This window comes from Acomys russatus, chromosome 25 (genome assembly GCF_903995435.1).
Source record: "Acomys russatus chromosome 25, mAcoRus1.1, whole genome shotgun sequence".
Lineage (NCBI taxonomy): Eukaryota > Metazoa > Chordata > Mammalia > Rodentia > Muridae > Acomys > Acomys russatus.
Window position 1 is genome coordinate 6976628 of NC_067161.1, and position 16972 is coordinate 6993599.

At 44.2% G+C, this 16972-nt stretch overlaps 1 protein-coding gene across 1 annotated transcript in view; it reads right to left on the minus strand.

Moving 5' to 3' along the window:
• Positions 1-6261: 6261 nt before the first annotated feature.
• The window catches only part of Rbfox1 (RNA binding fox-1 homolog 1), a 137883-nt gene continuing 127172 nt past the window's right edge, over positions 6262-16972 (minus strand). The window contains exons 12-13 of the mRNA XM_051168095.1: positions 8032-8107; positions 6262-6417 (exon numbers count right to left, since the gene is read on the minus strand). Of these exons, the coding sequence (XP_051024052.1) occupies positions 6295-6417; positions 8032-8107 (199 nt within the window). The 3' untranslated portion in view covers positions 6262-6294. The remainder of the gene's footprint in view (positions 6418-8031; positions 8108-16972) is intronic.

The following is a 16972-nucleotide window of genomic DNA, read 5'->3' on the forward strand; positions in this document are numbered from 1 at the left end:
AGGAAGGGCCTTGTATTTGCTCTGTATCTAAAGTGCTTACAGGTTCTGGGTCATGGGCAGCTACAAGGATGAAGGTCAGGGTGTGTGTGAAGTGTGCATCGGCATGGAGCAGTAGATACTGTGCAGCCAGCCATTGTGTCCCGTATTGCTGCTTAGAGCTGCTTGCCCTGGGCATGTCCCCAGCCTGCTGGAGCTTCGATTCTGGTGGGTAGACACTGGCAGTAACACTCATACCCACTGAGGGTTCAGGAGGACCCAAATAATAAGAGCTACAATAATAATACTAACAAATCTCTTTTGCTGATCACCTACTTTAAGTAAGCATGTCCTTAGGGAGCTATTTGTTGGGCATACAATTAAATATATTTAGTGAACATGCCTAAATCGATTTACTATATTAGAGCAGGGAATGCTTGAAATTACAGAACTTGGGAAGCTAAGGCTGGGGAATGTTCTGACCAAAGCTAGACCATCCTAAAACAAAGTAAAATAAAACTGTGGGCAGCAGAGGTAGCCTGGGTGGGAAGGTGCTTCACATGTAAATGTGAGGCTTGAGCCACAGGTGGGGTGGCATATGCTTGAGAGATAAAGCTGGAGGAGAGATCCGGACAGCTGGGCCCCTGCCTGAAGCTTGGTAGCCTATCAGCTTAGCCTACTTGATGAGCTCAAGGCCAATGGCAGAGTTTATTTTAAAAGCCCAAGGTGGCCACGTCCTAAGCGATGACACCAAAGAGTGCCTCTAGCCGCCATGTTGGTCAGCTCACACAACTCATCTGCATGTAGACTTGAATCTATGTGTGCCTGCCTATAAATATATATGTTTCAGGTGTAAGCCTGTGTGTGTGTGTGTGTGTGTGTGTGTGTGTGTGTGTGTGTGTGTATATATGCTACTGAAACATGTGTGTATGTGTTTGTATATGTATGTAAGCAGGATTCCTTATTACAAAGAAAAACTGCTATATCACAGGCCAGGTTTTAATGCATCTAATTACCCAAGAACACTACTGGACAGTTAGATCCTGTATTATTTTTACTGTTGAGGCAGCGGAAGTTCGGCGAGGTGAAGTCACGTCTTTGTGTTGCCAAGATGGCTTCGCAGATGAATGAGTTTGAGGCCAACCCTGACTACCTGAGCGTGGTCCCCCAGGTTCCATACAGTGAATGGAGAAAACCCTCGTACAAGATGTCATTTGAATTCCACGAACACACTGGGGAGGGCTGCATGTGTGCATGTGTATGCATATGAACATACATTATCTCCCACATATATACCTACATATAAAGTAAATAAATTGGAAAAATGTAAATATAGCCTGTTTCCTTTATATCGACAAATGGGAATTGCATATATATGTGTGCAAGAGTCCCAAATATAAAAAAAAAAAAAACTTCTCTGTGTGAGTGTTTTTTCTACATAAAAGAAAAGTAAAAGAGCCACTGCCAAACCAACATCTGTAAATTTCCCACTAGAAATGCCTGCTTCCTTTCTCCTGGTGTGGAGCTATTACTTTCATATTTAGTTTTTTACTTCATTGCTGATGAAAGTAATCCCAGGCTGTGGAGAGGAAGGTTGAAAGCACACTTCATGTGTAGGTGCATGTGCTTGTGTGCATGTGTGCACACAGATCTTACACACATGCATATGTGAGAACATACATTCTTCAGCCTGCATGAAAGTGGAGCTCAGGCTTGGTCACTACGGCCGCTGGAAGATGGTACCTTCCATACAATGATGGCTTTTCGCTGTGGAAGTTTACCAGCTGAGTGACACTTGTGATTGGCTCACCAGATACAATGTAGAGAAGAAGTCAATGAAGTTCATGTTGGTGTGACACTGTTCTAGTAGACAGAGACAGAGAGAGAGGAGGCGGGGGGATGGAAGGGAAGGAAGGAGGTAGAGAGGGAAGCAGAGAAGGAGGAAGAGGAGGAGGAAGAGGAGGGAGGAGCGGAGAGAGAGAGAGAGGAGAGGGGGGAAGAGAGAGGAGAGAGGAGGAGAAGGGAGGAGGAGGGAGAGAGAGAGAGAGAAGAGAGAGAGAGAGAGGAGGGAGAGAGAGAGAGAGACAGAGAGACAGAGAGAGAGAGACAGAGAGAGAGAGAGAGACAGAGAGAGAAGACTGGTGCTTACAAAGGTTAGAGGCTGTGGATTTCTCTGCAGCTGGGATTATAGGCAGCTGGGAGGGGCCTGGTTGGGGTCTGGGAATGAACTCAGGTCCTCTGGAGGAACACATGCACTTTAACTATGGATCCCGATGGTCATATTCCATAGAATTAGGAGGTGTGTGCTTTCAGGACCTCAGGCAGATGAGTGAAAAGCTTGTGGCATAGGGCTATGGGTTAGCTTTTCTTTGCCTCTTTTTAAACCTTTACTCTGTTCTCAGATTGACAGGCTTGTTAAGGTATTTACAAAAGGCAGCATTAAGATATCTTTAATAACTACATTGGGTAGATTGTTCAACCATGAAGGATTTCTTTCTTTTAAAAAATTAATGTAATAGAGATAAGGCTCAGTGGTTAAGAATATGCACCGTCCCTCTGGTGGACCTGAATGACTACCCAGCACCCACATCGACAGGCTCTTTGAGGCCTGTAATTCCAGCTCCAGGAGAATCCAAAGCCTCTGATCTCACATGAAACTCTGTCTGTCTGTCTGTCTGTCTGTCTGTGTCTGTGTCTGTGCCTCTCTCTCTCTCTCTCTCTCTCTCTCTCTCTCTCTCTCTCTCTCTCTCACATACACACACACACACACACACACACACGCGCGCGCGCGCGCGCGCGCACGGGCACACACACACTTAAAAATAACTAATTTTCCAGGTAGGTTTTCAAATGTAGCCCAGACTGGCCTTGAGCTTGAAGACAATCATCCTGAGGGCTTGGATTGCAGGTATGAGCTTCTACGGCCAACTTCCAGTGGACTTTAAGTTTTTATATTTTGTGTGTATGTAAATGCATGTGTATGCTGAGGTGCAAGGACAGAGTTCAGAGGACAACCTGTGGTAGTCAGGTCCTCTTCCATCACATGGGCTCTAGAGATTGAACTCAGGTCCTTAGACTTGGCCACCAACACATTTGCTTTACCTTCCTAAGTCCTGAGGGGATTCCTAAGTGAAATAAGAAACGCAAAAGACAAAACCTGTTGCCTGACCCATCCTAAGCAGCCGGTAGTGTGAGCTCTCAGGTTTCTTTACAAATGCCCCTTCTAATTACTTGTATTTGAAATGTACAGTGTGCTGATATTGCGGTTATACCACAGACTGTGCCATACTGGAGGACAGCTAAAGTGTTGTAAACTGTTTCTTATACATCCCCACAAGGGTTCATTAACTTCTTTGGATAGACAAAAAAAAAAAAAAAAAAAAAAAGATCTAACCCAGAGGAACAGAATGGCTTTAGGATCATCTGGTCTACCCCTGGCCACTTGGTGGCACCCACTTCAGTGTGTGTGTGTGTGTGTGTGTGTGTGTGTGTGTGTGTGTGTGTGTGTAAAATTGACCCTGTCAAGAAATCCCCAGAGGCAGAAGAACTGAAAACACCAATTTAGAGGTACCTTTTCAGACTAAGCTTTTATTTTTGATATTACAAACCAGTTTTCTTTATCCACAAACCACTGTAAGTGATATAAACACTAATTTCTAAAGACAGATAATACACATTTTCTGGGTTTGCAGATTGAGTGACGTGTGTTAAGAAGCCACTATATGCCGCATTAATCATTTTTTCCATAATTCATAATAGCAATAGTTAGTTAGATAAATGAAAACATTCCAAATAAATACTGTTTTTTTTTTTTAAAAATTCAAAATGTTTGTTCACACCTCTGACATGACATTTTAAAACGACTTATCGGCAGCTCAGCGGAGTGCCTGGACAGGGATTCTGCGACATTGGTTGGCACCCACTCACTCTAACTGATTTTTATTAAAACTACATACAGTCATGGGGGGAAAGTACAGTTCGTAGATGAAAATCAAAACTGCAAATGAGTTTTACTTTAGCCAGCACAGTAAGAATTCCATGTTTGTGATTTCATACACAATGCAGGCTCTGGGCTTGGAGAGCTGGGGCGGCTGGGAGGGATCTGTTGGTCCTTCTGCAGCCCACTTTTTCTATTACTATCTGTATCCCATCCGGGGTCGAATGCTACAGCATCATAAGAAACTGTTGCCTTGGATAACATCCACCAGGCGCACACATGGTCATCCCACTGCAGCAGGTGGAGGAATGAGGACCTTCAAGTGATGCTGCCAAGCAGTCACCCTCAGACCCCCGTCTCTCATCTCTCCCTACTCAAAGGGGTCCTGGTGAAAGAAGACCAATTTCTAGATCCTTCCCTCCTCATCAGTTCAGCAGTATCTCTCCCTTCCCCTCCTTGCCTTTTCCTTTCCTTTCCTTTCTCTCCCAAACCATGATCATCCGTCTTAGATATCGAAGCTACAAAAAAAAAAAAAAAAACTTTTGTTTTCAAATCTCATGAAACTTTATTGATGGTTTAATATCCAACCGATCTTACGGGCATGCACGTAGGATGACGAGGAAAAGCTGGATCACAAACACTTTTTTTTTTTCTTTTTAAAGTTTTGTTTGGTTTCGATTTTTAAAGCAGAGTTGTTACAGCAGATTGGCGGGTTCACAGCGTGAGTTGATAACTTACTAAAGTGCGTGCCATGGGGCCTGCACTGCACACACAGGCAGTAACACTACTCAGGGGACAGCTTGCTGATATTTTATAATTTAAATACAAACACAGGAAGACCCATGACAGATACCCCAACTTAGATTAACTTGTAAACAGGACAACATGGGGGGGTGGAGGGGATTCAAACAGAAGAAAATCACAGGCTGCAATTTTTCGGCTGCGTCGCTCTGGCCCTTTTCCAAAAAAGGATGGGGCAGACTCTGTTCTTTTGGGAGGGTTAGAACGGTTCTAGTTTCAGGTTTTTGTTTTTGTTTTTTGTTTCTTTTTTGCCTTGTTTTTGCTTCCTTCTGACAACTGTCTTGGGCCTTGGAGACAGAAGTAGAGATAGCAGTTTAACATAACCCTGGGGCACTGGGGAGAGGGAAGGGCAGGCTCTCACAGACTGAAAAATTGCAAGTTGCTCACAGCGCAGTCATGTTTTCAAAAAGTATCAAGCTGATGAAAATACCGTGATTATCTCTATTCAATGATTGCGATACTTGTAAAATGCGACTATAAATCCAGATATGATTATCATGTAATTCCATAAAAATTATACGTCTGTCTCTAACAGTTAATCTACTAAGCTAAAACTAAAGCCTCAGAGACTCTCTCTAGAACATAACTCCACTGCACAGATGTAAAGTTTATACATATTTTTTAACTGGTACAAAGAATTTAAGTTTTTATTACTTTCTTTTTTTTGGAAAAAAAGAAAAAAATAGAAACAGTGCTTTTTATCACCTTTTTATTAATGTTAATTTTTCCCTCCCATAATATAAAAGTCAGCAGTGATATCAATAATTTCTCATACTGGAAGAAATATAAAAAGAATGCTTATTGATGGCCTAACTAGTAGTCTTTGCTTAAATAACTAGTGGGTATGGAAGAAGCTGAGTACCGCGGGTGGAATGATCAGAGAGCAGACCTACACAGCTTCCTTCAACTCCAACCTCAGTCCTATATGAAGCAGATTCTTAACACGGCCTTTGGCTTGACTTTGCCAGGAGTAACTTAGAACCATAGATTTATTATCGTTGGTGCAGTGGGTCATTTAGATTCATCAGTTACTATATATATATATATTTTTTTTTTTTTCTTTCAGCCAAACCCCAGTCCCAAACCCCTAAGCCCCTCCCGGCCTCCCCTTTTACAGAAGAAAATAAATAGATGCAGAAAGAATGACTTGTCACTTAGACTCTTCCCAAACAGCTTAACCCCAGTAGCTTCATGTTCAGCATATATAATTCATTTACATAATATAGCACTCTGGATATGGCCCTAAATCGGTTTTTATTCATATCTAGTCTCTCTCTCTAGATCAACCACAAAAATTCCTACAGCCAGCAACTGAACTACGAAAACCTTCAGAAACCAAAGACCCACAATATTAAAATACACAGAACAAAATATCTGAGGTATAAGATTAAAAAAATGTAATTTTTTCTCTCTCTCTCTTTTTTTTAAATTTTTTAGTTGTTGTTTCTTTGAGTTGCTAAAGTGATGTCCTACTACGTGTGGTGGGACACTCAGGCCTCGGGAAGCTTCCTCTCTCCCCACACTGGAAGGTTGCTTGTTTGTTTGTTTTGTTTTGTTTTGTTTGTTAATGGTTCTGTCACTTAATATGGAGCAAAACGGTTGTATCCCCCTCGGTATATACTAGCCTGCAATGAAGAAAGAACGAGACCCACATCGTCAGCATGGCTCCTAGTCTTGGCATCAGTCAAGGGCGCAAAAGCATTCTGAAACAAAGCAATTTGAGGGGTGTCTTTTTTTACATGTTTCCTTTTGTAACATGTGGATCATCAAAAAGACTAATGTAAAAAAAAAAAAAAAAAAGTAGATACTTAAAACCAACCAAAATAGAGGGCACCCCCTTCCCCATCCTGGGACCTTTTCAGAAAGCTAATGGTATGGTCAGTCCTAACCTCCTTCTGCAATTCCTTATGAAAAAAAAAAATTATTTCCAGGAAAATCAATTAGATCTGGTGGTCCTACCAGCTATGAGGACTCCGGTTTACGAACAGGAAAGAGAATGGGTAGGAACCGGTTCGTTTTGCTGGTTTGCTCCTTTGATGAGCAGTTAGTTAATATGATGTTCCACTGGGAGAAGCTCTATCTACACTCAAAGGTGATTCCGGATGATTTGTTGACTGTAGGGATGTGCCATTCCTTTCCACCCCTTTCCTTAAGTGGCCTAGGTGTTGAAGCGGGGTTGTCCAATGCCACGTTGAGATAGAAATAAAAACCTACTTCTGGATTTGCCTGGGCAACCTACGGGTTCTGATGTTGTGGTGGGGGTGGGACAGGGGCACTGCTGCGTGTGGTTAAGCTTGTGTTGAACCGGAAGCTTCTAATCCTGCTTGGGTTTCTATGACCCGAGGTCCAGGGAACTTTCTAGCCATAGCTTCCTATGGCGATGAGGTGACACCTAAGCATTTCCTCTTTGCTACAGCTATTGGCGATTCCAATGAATGCCCATGGGACTGAGTTTTCAGAGAGGACTGATATTCTCAACTCAAGCAGAAGACTGCATGCCAAGGCGCTGTAATGATCGCATATGCTCTCACGCGATGGGCACGTCTTACTGGACTCAAGAGTTTTAGTGCATAGAAGTTTGAACAAGTACAGGCAAATTCACCCCACCCTTGCCCCCCACTTTTGCCCTCCCCCTTACCCTTCCCAAAAGAAAACAGAAAAAGAAACCGAAAATCCCAAACTCCCCACCCCCCCCAAGGAAAAAACCAAAACAAGACAACCCCCAAAGCCAGCTGATTCCTTAATTCCTTATGTACTAGGCACACACACAAAGTGTGCCCCTCTGTCTACTTTCTCTCCTGGGCGACTATGACTTTAAACATGAATTGTAAAAGGGGAGCAGAAGCAGGCAGATGCTCAGCTGCCTGACAGCAGAGGCCTGGAAGTGTGCAGCTTAGCTCCTCTGAAGTCTGTGCAGGGGCTGGAACCTTGGGGCTATGTGAATGAGCAGCAGGGGAGGGAAGGGAAAAAAAAAAAAAGAAAAAAAAAGTTCTGCATTGACACTGCATTCCGTTAGTGATGGATTTAATTATCAAAATGACTAATTATTCCATTAAGGTAAGTGCTCGCTAGGTGAGACTTGCAAAATTAGAAATATAATAACTTACATGCACTACATTGCCAAGAAATTAAGACATTTATCAAGTTTACTGGGAGGATTAATGTGGCATTTTAGCTGCTGTTAGCACAAGAGACAAATTCAATTAAGGGAAAGTGAGAGGACTTCAACCATCAGCCCATACTGAGGCCCCAGCTTGGGGTGGGAGGGCAGGGAGGAAGGCAGGAAGAGCGGAGGACAAGGAGGAGCCGCTACTCACCATGGCACCAACGCCGTAGGTGGGGGCTGGAGCAAGTGTGTGGTGGTAGGGGTCGGCAGCATAAACTCGTCCGTAACTGCAAAGGAAAGAAGAGGTGAGACTGGTTCACGATGTACACTTCCACTGCAGCAACTCCAGCAATGAGATATAAACATCGAGACGGCATGGAAGGGCTGTACTCATCCTAAACCATGAAACACCCCTCCTGCATGCCGCTCCCGCCCGCGTATGAGGAAGTTCAGGCTGAGTGTGGTGATCCACTTAACACAGCTGGTCATATGGATGTGTTCCATATGCAGTCATGTGCAAGTCAGTGACGGGGACCCACTCTGAGGAGCACCTTGTTATACGATTGTTATCTTTGAAACATCACAAAGCACATTTACACAATCCATGGAATCCTTGGTGGTAATATCTCAGAGGACTACTGCATAGATGTGGCATTTAAATGTAAGCATATGTGCGCACGCACACACACACACACACACACAATCACTCACATCCACCCACCCCCACCGTGATGTAGCTACTTCAGAGGTAGAGGCAGACAGGAATCAAACATGAGAGAGACTGGTCTTGAGAATTCCAGTGTGCCCGACAGAATTTAATGCTGAAGAGTAGATGAGTTGGATGCCTTTGCATATGATTTGACTGTCACCGAGCAAATGAGATCAGGCATATCAGAAAGGGCCCCGTGATCTGCCTGTGCAGCTCCTATCCAATGCTTCAGGAATCCAAGAACCAGCTGCACTTAGATGAGACACCGTGAAAGGTCCGTGGGGCCCCTGGGTCAAATTCAGAAACCATAGCCTGGCTTGGCTTCCATCTTAGCATTGAAGTATCTTATCTATCCTTGGCCTGGTTTCAAAGAGAGGAACATTTGGAGCATGTTAGTCCAGTTTCCTAAACTTTTGATTTTTCGTCTGTCTTCGCTGTCTTCACTCTCAATTACAATGGCTTCAAGGGCTGGCATTAGAATGAAAACAAACAAGGCCTAGAAACCAAGTGTATGGGGTGTTCAGTGAATTTCTAGTTTACATCACACCGCTGTAGGCAACATGGTAGACAGAACTGGAGCAGACATTCAAACCTGCCAGGGTGATATGCACACTTTGGTCCATAGCACACATATCCTTTTTTTTTTTTTTTTGACACCCATCCCCTTATATCTTTCTGGAGATGGTTGGAACAGTGAGATTTTGATACTGACCAATGCTCAGTTGCAATCTTAGGCTAGGATTCCTGGAAGGCAAGTGGAACATGAAGACTCTAGCACAAGTGAATTATGGAGAGGGTGCTCTCTAGAGGAGAAAGGGGCAGGCATAGCAAGAGAGAGGAAGAGAGCAGGGGATGGTGAGTTGGACACAGGCTTTGATCTATTCTGCAGGTTGCATGTTCGAGCTGGTCTCTCCAGGGAGGCAAGTAAGCAAGTTATACAATGCCGAGTAATACAAATGTAGCTGGAGGGCTTTGCTGTGGGGGGAGGGGAGATAAAGCACTCAGTTGAGATAGCTTCCTTTAGTGGTGAGCCAGTGTTGGAGCTGCGGTGGGCATGGCTAAGCTGCCTTGGTGGACAGCACCCACAGCAATTGGAGGATGGAAGATGGAGGATGCCCCAGTCCTACTTATCGGTATCTCTGCATTTTTATCAGCTTTTGATTCTGACTTTAATTTTTTTTAACTTTATGTTATGGAGGAAACTCATTGTTGATCCCTCGAAATGCAAGTTGAGTACACTTTAGTGCTGTTCACTATCTTTCCCACATTTTCCTTCTAATCGTTTTTCTTGGAGCCTATTAAAAGCAAGAGGTGACCCAAGACACCAGGGCAGGACTCAGGGCCAGTGGCAGGTCTAGGAGTAGACGGTGAAGGCACAAGACCTTGCCCTCCTGCTCACCAGATGAGAATCTATCCAGTCAGTCGACTTGCTTTGCACAGTAGAACACAGGGAGGTAAACTGAGCGACGGGCCTTCTAAGCCTTAGACTTAGAAGAACAAAACAACAGAGGATTCCAGCTGTGGCAGGAACACCCCATGGGTGGTCTCTAACAGTCACACCCGTCCTGCATGCGTCCAATGACCAGGAGCTGAAATCCTGTGGTCTGACCTCCAGCATCTAGCCAGGGCGTCCCCCATCCCCAGCAGCCCTGCTGCCGTGAGTCCTGCTGCTCAGAGGCACACTTCTCTCTGACGTCAAGAGATGGTCTGCTCCTGCTCCCTTTTCTTTCACTCAAATACCTTTGTGTCTCTTTGTTCCTTAGAAATACACATTTCTATCAGCCAGCCCACTGTCCGCGAGGAGGAGTAGATGGAAGGTCGAGGCATGAGGATTCTAACATGACAATGGCATTTGGTTTTATTTTTTAGGTTGTTTCTTAATACGTCACCTGGTAAATGTGGTTACATGAAGAGAAGGCAAGCAGAAGACTCCCAGTGCTTATTTTAAGCGACAAGCCGCAGAGTTCTGCAGATTGAGAGTGAAGAGGGGAGTTTTGGACGATTTGTTCTTAACTTTGAGAATAGACAGACTGTGATGACAATGTCCACTTCGGGCTGGGGAAGTAGTTGGATTGGTCAAGTGCTTGTTTTGCAAACGTGAGTTAGAGCTCCCAAACCCATATTTTCAAAAATGCAAAGTATGGTGGCCCTGGGGCAGTAGATTCCCACAGGTCCCTGGGGATTAGTGGCCAGACAGGTTAAATTACTTGACAAGTCACAGGTCGGTGAAAAATCATTAGGAAACATCTCTTTAAAAATGTGTGTAATACCCTGAAGAATGACACTTGATGTTGTCGCCTGGCCTCCACACACATGCACGCACGTGTGTGCATAAGTACTGCACATATCAATGCGAGTCCACTGCCCATGAGCCCTGTGAATAAACTGAACGAAAGCACAGCTTCTACCTTCTAATCCGCTCTAATTATTTTTGGAATTCTAATACTGGGCATAGCTTCAACCTTTGCAGAAAACCCAAGGTAACGCTTTGGCAAAACTCTCTTCCAAGACTGAGGAAAATGCAGCCACCCCCAAACTGTTCCTCCCAAGTGAGAAGGCTCCTGTTCTCCTCGGGGTGACCTCTACCTTCAGAATACCATGGTTTTTATGATGATTAATAAATTTCATTTCCACCAAGGAAAAGGGACCATGTCAGCTCGACCAGAGAGCAAGGAAGCTTCTTTTCAAATGCTAATTTCTAAACACGCCCTTGTGTGACAGGACAATTTAGACACAAGGTTATTAGGGAAGATGGGGACTTGAGCAGTACTTCTTCAGCAAACATGCCAGGCACGTAGACACCCCAATGTCCTCGAATCTGGGTGAGCACAGCTTGAACAAAGAGCAGCAGTTTCCAGGGATCCCCGCAAGAGTGAGGGTACCGTGGCTTAAGGCTGCCGTGTCAGAGTCTGATCTGGGATGAGGCTGTCTTTTATACCAGCACTCTGGTGAAACTGGACACGTGGCATAATCAGACCATGAGACTCTCCTGGCCCCAATCCCAACAAACCAGCAATCCTGACGAAATATGCTCTCTGCATTTCACATACGGTATCATTACAGAAGGTACCAGGTCAACCCAGCAACCTATGCCCCCAACTCAAATCCTTTTAAATCAAAAGCCATTTACCATTCTTAGAGGTGCATAATCTGTCCATCTATCCTTTGGTTTTAATCCATCCATCTATTTCTCTACTTAATTAAAGGTAAATCTGTACAACTTGTATCTCATCATTCTTCTGTTGAAGACCCTCCAGTGGGTTTTCAGGAGTTCTAGAACCATATTCTCTAGTCCTCCTTCAGTCCTTAATTTGTCCCATGTGGCCTAGGTATTCAGGTCTCACCTGTAGTCCTTGAACACAGGCGAGCTGAGTCTCAGGTCCTGACCACTCACCCCTCTTCCACTTGAACCCTTTCTTTTCAATGTTTATGTTTGGATCAAATGTCCAAATGCCACCTCCTCTTCTGACCACCCTCTCTAAAAGCTACTTTTCAATCATGTCTACCCTTAATGTCACATGGCACATCTCTGATAACTTCATTTACTTTTCTACACACTTGTTCACCTGTTTCCCTCACAGTAAGAAAGGTCCATGGAGCTGAGGCTGTGTCTGCTCTGTGGCACGGGCCATTTGGAGGAGAGAGGAGTGAATCAGGATTTTAAAGATGCTTGAACTCATAATTTTTCTTAATTTAAAAAAAATATATGGTGTGTGTGTGTGTGTGTGTGTGTGTGTGTGTGTGTGTGTGTGTACTACTATCATCCTTCACACTGTTGCCTTAAGTCCAAGGTCTCTCACTGAGCCATCCTGGCTTGGCTGGCTGATCAACCGAACTCTAGGAATCTAGGAGTCTGTTTGACTCCCCAACTCCCCAATGTGGGGGTTCCAGACACATGCAGCCACGTGTGATGTTTTATGTGTGCACCCTGCTTTTCACACTTAGAGGGCAAGCACTCTTCCCCATTCAGCTGGCTCCCCAGGACCATGCTGCACACCCTACCAGGACACAGATTCTTTAGTGTGTACTTCCTGATCATTCTCCTTAGCCATGGGCAGACACTCCAAACCCTTCAAGATACTGAAAAAAAATCTGGAGACTCTTGCAATGGAATGCAGAGCTTTGCAGCCCTGCTAGATCACAAACAGTAGACAAATGACCACAAAGTCTAAATCCTTGTAAGAAAGTGAATCATAGGGTAGTGGATGCCTCCTCTGTTGGCTGCTCCATCATGGGTTGCAGCCATAAGGTGTCAAGTTAAAATGGGGTGGCAACATGGAGTCCCTGGGGGAGAAGGCCAAGAACCTCCATATCCAAGTTCTGTCTTTACACTGTCCTTGGTCTTCTAAGTCAGACAAGACTCTTCTGTTTCCCAGTTCCACAGCCATCCCACTGCAAAACTGTGTGCCTCTACCTGAGCTCCAGCAAATTTGCATGTGATACATTTAAAAATTGTCTACAGAGACTAGAGAATATTAGCATGCAGGGCTTCTTACACAGGCTCTCCCAAGCTGGCCTCTCTCGACTGCTCCTACTTTTGATTTCAGAGGCAACCGAAAGCTTCTATTATAATGTACTCACGGGCACTTCGAGCAATCACATTACAGCTGCTGTGATATCAAGAGCTACCTAATTTATAAGTTACAGCTGTAGCTTTAATGACCCTACTTGAACTCAAGGTTACGTTGCAGTGACATGAATGATTCTTCTACCTCTTGAATGAGAAATAGGAACCCATATTTCCATTTGTATGCATCTGTATGTGCAGGGTGTGTGTGTGTGTGTGTGTGTGTGTGTGTGTGTGCGTGCGCTGTGTGTTTGTACATGTGTATAAATGCTGATGTATGTAAATGTCAGATATTAATATCAGGTATACATGTGAGGCTAGAGGTTAACGCTGGGTGTCTTCTTTGCTTGATGTCCATTTCATGTACTGGGACAGGGTCTCTTACTGACCCTGGGAACTTGCAAATTTGGCTAGTCTAGCTAGCCAGCTTGCCACATGACCTGGCTTCTATGTGAGTGCTGGGGATTCTATCTGCCATCCGCATACGTATATGGTAAGTACTTTATCCATTGAGACATCTTCCCAGTCCTGAATCCATGTATTACAAAAATGTTTTGTCGATCTTAATGAGACATATCAATAGTCCTTATTGTTAATGTTTTCAAAAATCTAGTTAGGACAAGCTGAGTGCTAATGGAATCCAGTGTGCCTGGGTGGGTAGCCCAGTTACGGCAGCCTCACAGCTTTCTTCTAAGTGAGGTGTAGTTAATTTCACTCCTTTCCAACTAAGAGTCTTTTATGATCTCCTTAGCTTGATCTTCCCACAGCTGGGAGAATCCCTGTGTGGCAGGAAGGTGGGTGAATTTGGTTTCCCCCTAAGATCAAGTTTACAGGGCAGTGTGGTCTTCCTAGCCAGTCCAATTGTGACAGAGAAGGAACTGACTTGTGTCCCTTCGGCAAGAAGAATGGCTGCAGAGGGTACCTTCACGTGAGTGTACCCCTGTCTGTGCAGTGCCTTTAGGGACTATTGTACTCCCTTTCTTTATAGCTGGCCTATACAGTCTGTAAGTATATAGGAAAGTGAATCCAGGCTAACCATATACTTATCAAAAAGGTATGTGGGTCCAGTGGTTCTAAAGCCCTGCTATGTGGTGAGTGCTGGGGTTGGACAGTGGATCTTCTCTTTCATTTTCTGATTGAGAGCCAACAGGGATCTAGTATTAACCAGCTTGTTGGCCTACCCTAGTGCCCACTCTTGGTGAGACCCTCTGAGGCAATGAGGAGGGAGGAGGTGGAGAGGTAAGTTGTACAGAAGACATTATTATTCCACCCAGATAGTCTCCCTGTTAGACCACTCTCATCTGGTGAATTCTGAGGACTTTGCAAAAATGAAGAGGAAAAGATTCTGAAGAAAGCTCGTCAGCCACTGCTGCACTGCTGACAGGATGCGTAGCTGAGCTGTATCTCCCTCCTATCCAGTGTGGAATGAATCAAGAGCACATATGAGAGTTTGACCAAATCAACACTCATTTAGACCACACTGCCTGCTCCTCCCAGGCATGCATCCCATAGAGAAGAAAAGGCTCTTGGAAGGCACATGACCTTTGGGGTCGTCTTTTTCCTGCAGCAGGATTCTTTCACCCAATCACCATCCATTTTCCAGAAGAATTACGAGCATTACTCTTTCAACTCAACCCGTTACTATTCCTCACTTATAAAAACAGGCAAGCAAACAAAACCTTACAGATGTCAACTTGGGGATGCCTGCTCAGGAGGCCCTTGTAATTCTGTAAGGAATCTGGACTCCATGTCCCTGTCAAATCAGATAGAATAATTTCTCCTGTCATCTAAATGCAGTTTCAATACCCTGCATTAGTCTGAATCTCAGTGGGGGAGGTGTGAAAGAAAAACCTTGATTCTAGATTTACCAAGCAGAACAGCAGCCAGGCAGTTAGTTAAACACAATAAGTCCCACATCGGGCCTTGCAGTATGTTAGTGTGGAATGAATGCCTCACCAGATAGGAGAGACATGGGCATATGCAAGACAGCCTCTTAGAAACCCTCTTTCTCTTTGTCTCTACACCACTATCGTAAAAGTAAGTAGGAATTTCCCATCATGCTTTGAAATCACCGTGGCATCCCAGTGGCAGCATAAAATACACAATCATGGAACTGTATCCTTCATCAGATCTACAATCTGATAATATCCTGCTGAGAAGTGGAGAGGAGCAGTAGCTAAGGATCCTTGGGTCTGAAATCTCCGGAATCATCTGCCTGTGCTACTCCTTTGCTAACTAAAGGCAGGAGTCCTCACAATACAGGGGTTGCATCTACAGGGAGAATGGAGATGAGTGTGAGTCACCAAACAGGCATCAGTTGCTGACTGAGAATGCTGTAAATGATGCCCTCTGTCTCTTGGATGTGGGGTGGGGCATATATGTGAGCGTTCCCCCTATTGGGCTGACCATGGGGGTTTGGGATGCTGGTCTCCCGTATGCTTACGCAAGCAGATCAAAGACTGTCAGAAGTAACACAGTGAGAAAGACGTAGGTTCTGGGCTCTGAACCCCAAGTTGTGTTCTTTTATCCTAACCGCAGCAACAACAACATCAGTAAAACAACACACACACACACACACACACACACACACACACACACACACACACGCTACTTTACTTGGAAACACAAAAGCATTAAAGTAGGGAGCACAGTACCAATGAATTATGTTTTCTGTAGAATAATCCAACTTCAAAGAAATAGAACAGCAGCCACAGAGGTAAGCCCGACATCTTGTTTGAAATTCCATTGAGGTCAGTTGGACATACGGTTTTGTTTTTATTTATCTCAATATATTTAAATACAATCACTTTACGATTATTAATGGAATGGTGTGGACAACAATGAAAACCTACATGTTTATGAATTATTCTGTATACTTTAGACTTAGAAATACAGATGGGCTAACCACAGCTCAGGGATCAAAGTCACGGAAATAGAAGAGCCACATCCAAAAAAGGGTCCAGTATTCTCCTTACAAATGGGTAGAAAGACTTCCCAGGTGTGCGCCTAACTCTGCTATGGAACTGCCTGGCAGAACTTGCTAGAATGCTGACATTCGGGTTTCTTTTCAGACTCAGGAATCCATGCCCAAGGTTAGGTAGGGGTGGGTGGGGTCTGAATGGGCTCTGTATCCGAAGTAGGTCTCACACTCTAAACTTAATAATGATCCTTCTTTCCCTAGTTTTTACTGCTGTCACCTCCTTCTACTTAGGCAAATTCAGTTACCTATATATCCCTAATTTTCCCAGGTAAATGGATAAGGACATTTTATTTTTATGAGGACATTTTATTGTTATTGCATGCCATAAGCCTGGAACAGTGCCTCATACACAGCAAGCTCACAATAAACGGGATTATTATTTTTACTAAATACCTTTGCTTACATGTTCCCTCTGCACCTGGTACTTCTAACAAAATGCACATCACACTCCACTGGAAACAACACCAATTAACTGCAAATCAGTTTTCTCCATGACAACTTTGCTGAGCAATCAGAACAGCCTGATGCAGGGAGGACAATTAGAGGAAGCTTGCTGAAGGATCCATTAGAGGAATGACCAATTTAGCAATTTCTCCTAAATATTACCTGAGTGCTTATTGCAGGTGTGTGCATGCATGCAGGCTCAAAGAGGGTCAAGGAAGGAAACAATGCGCATCTCTAGCCCGGTGCCCTGGATGTGCCAAATATTGCTTCTTTAAGAGATCGGTCTCACAGTGGATGACTCAAACAGCTTTTGATATTTTCATTTAGCTAAGTTTATTTTAAATAGACACCTATCCCTGTTTGAGTATCACAAGCATTGGGAATTGGGGCTACTTTTCTACCTGGGTTCTGGGGCTTGGACAGCAGGTCTTCTTGATTGTGCAGCAAGAACT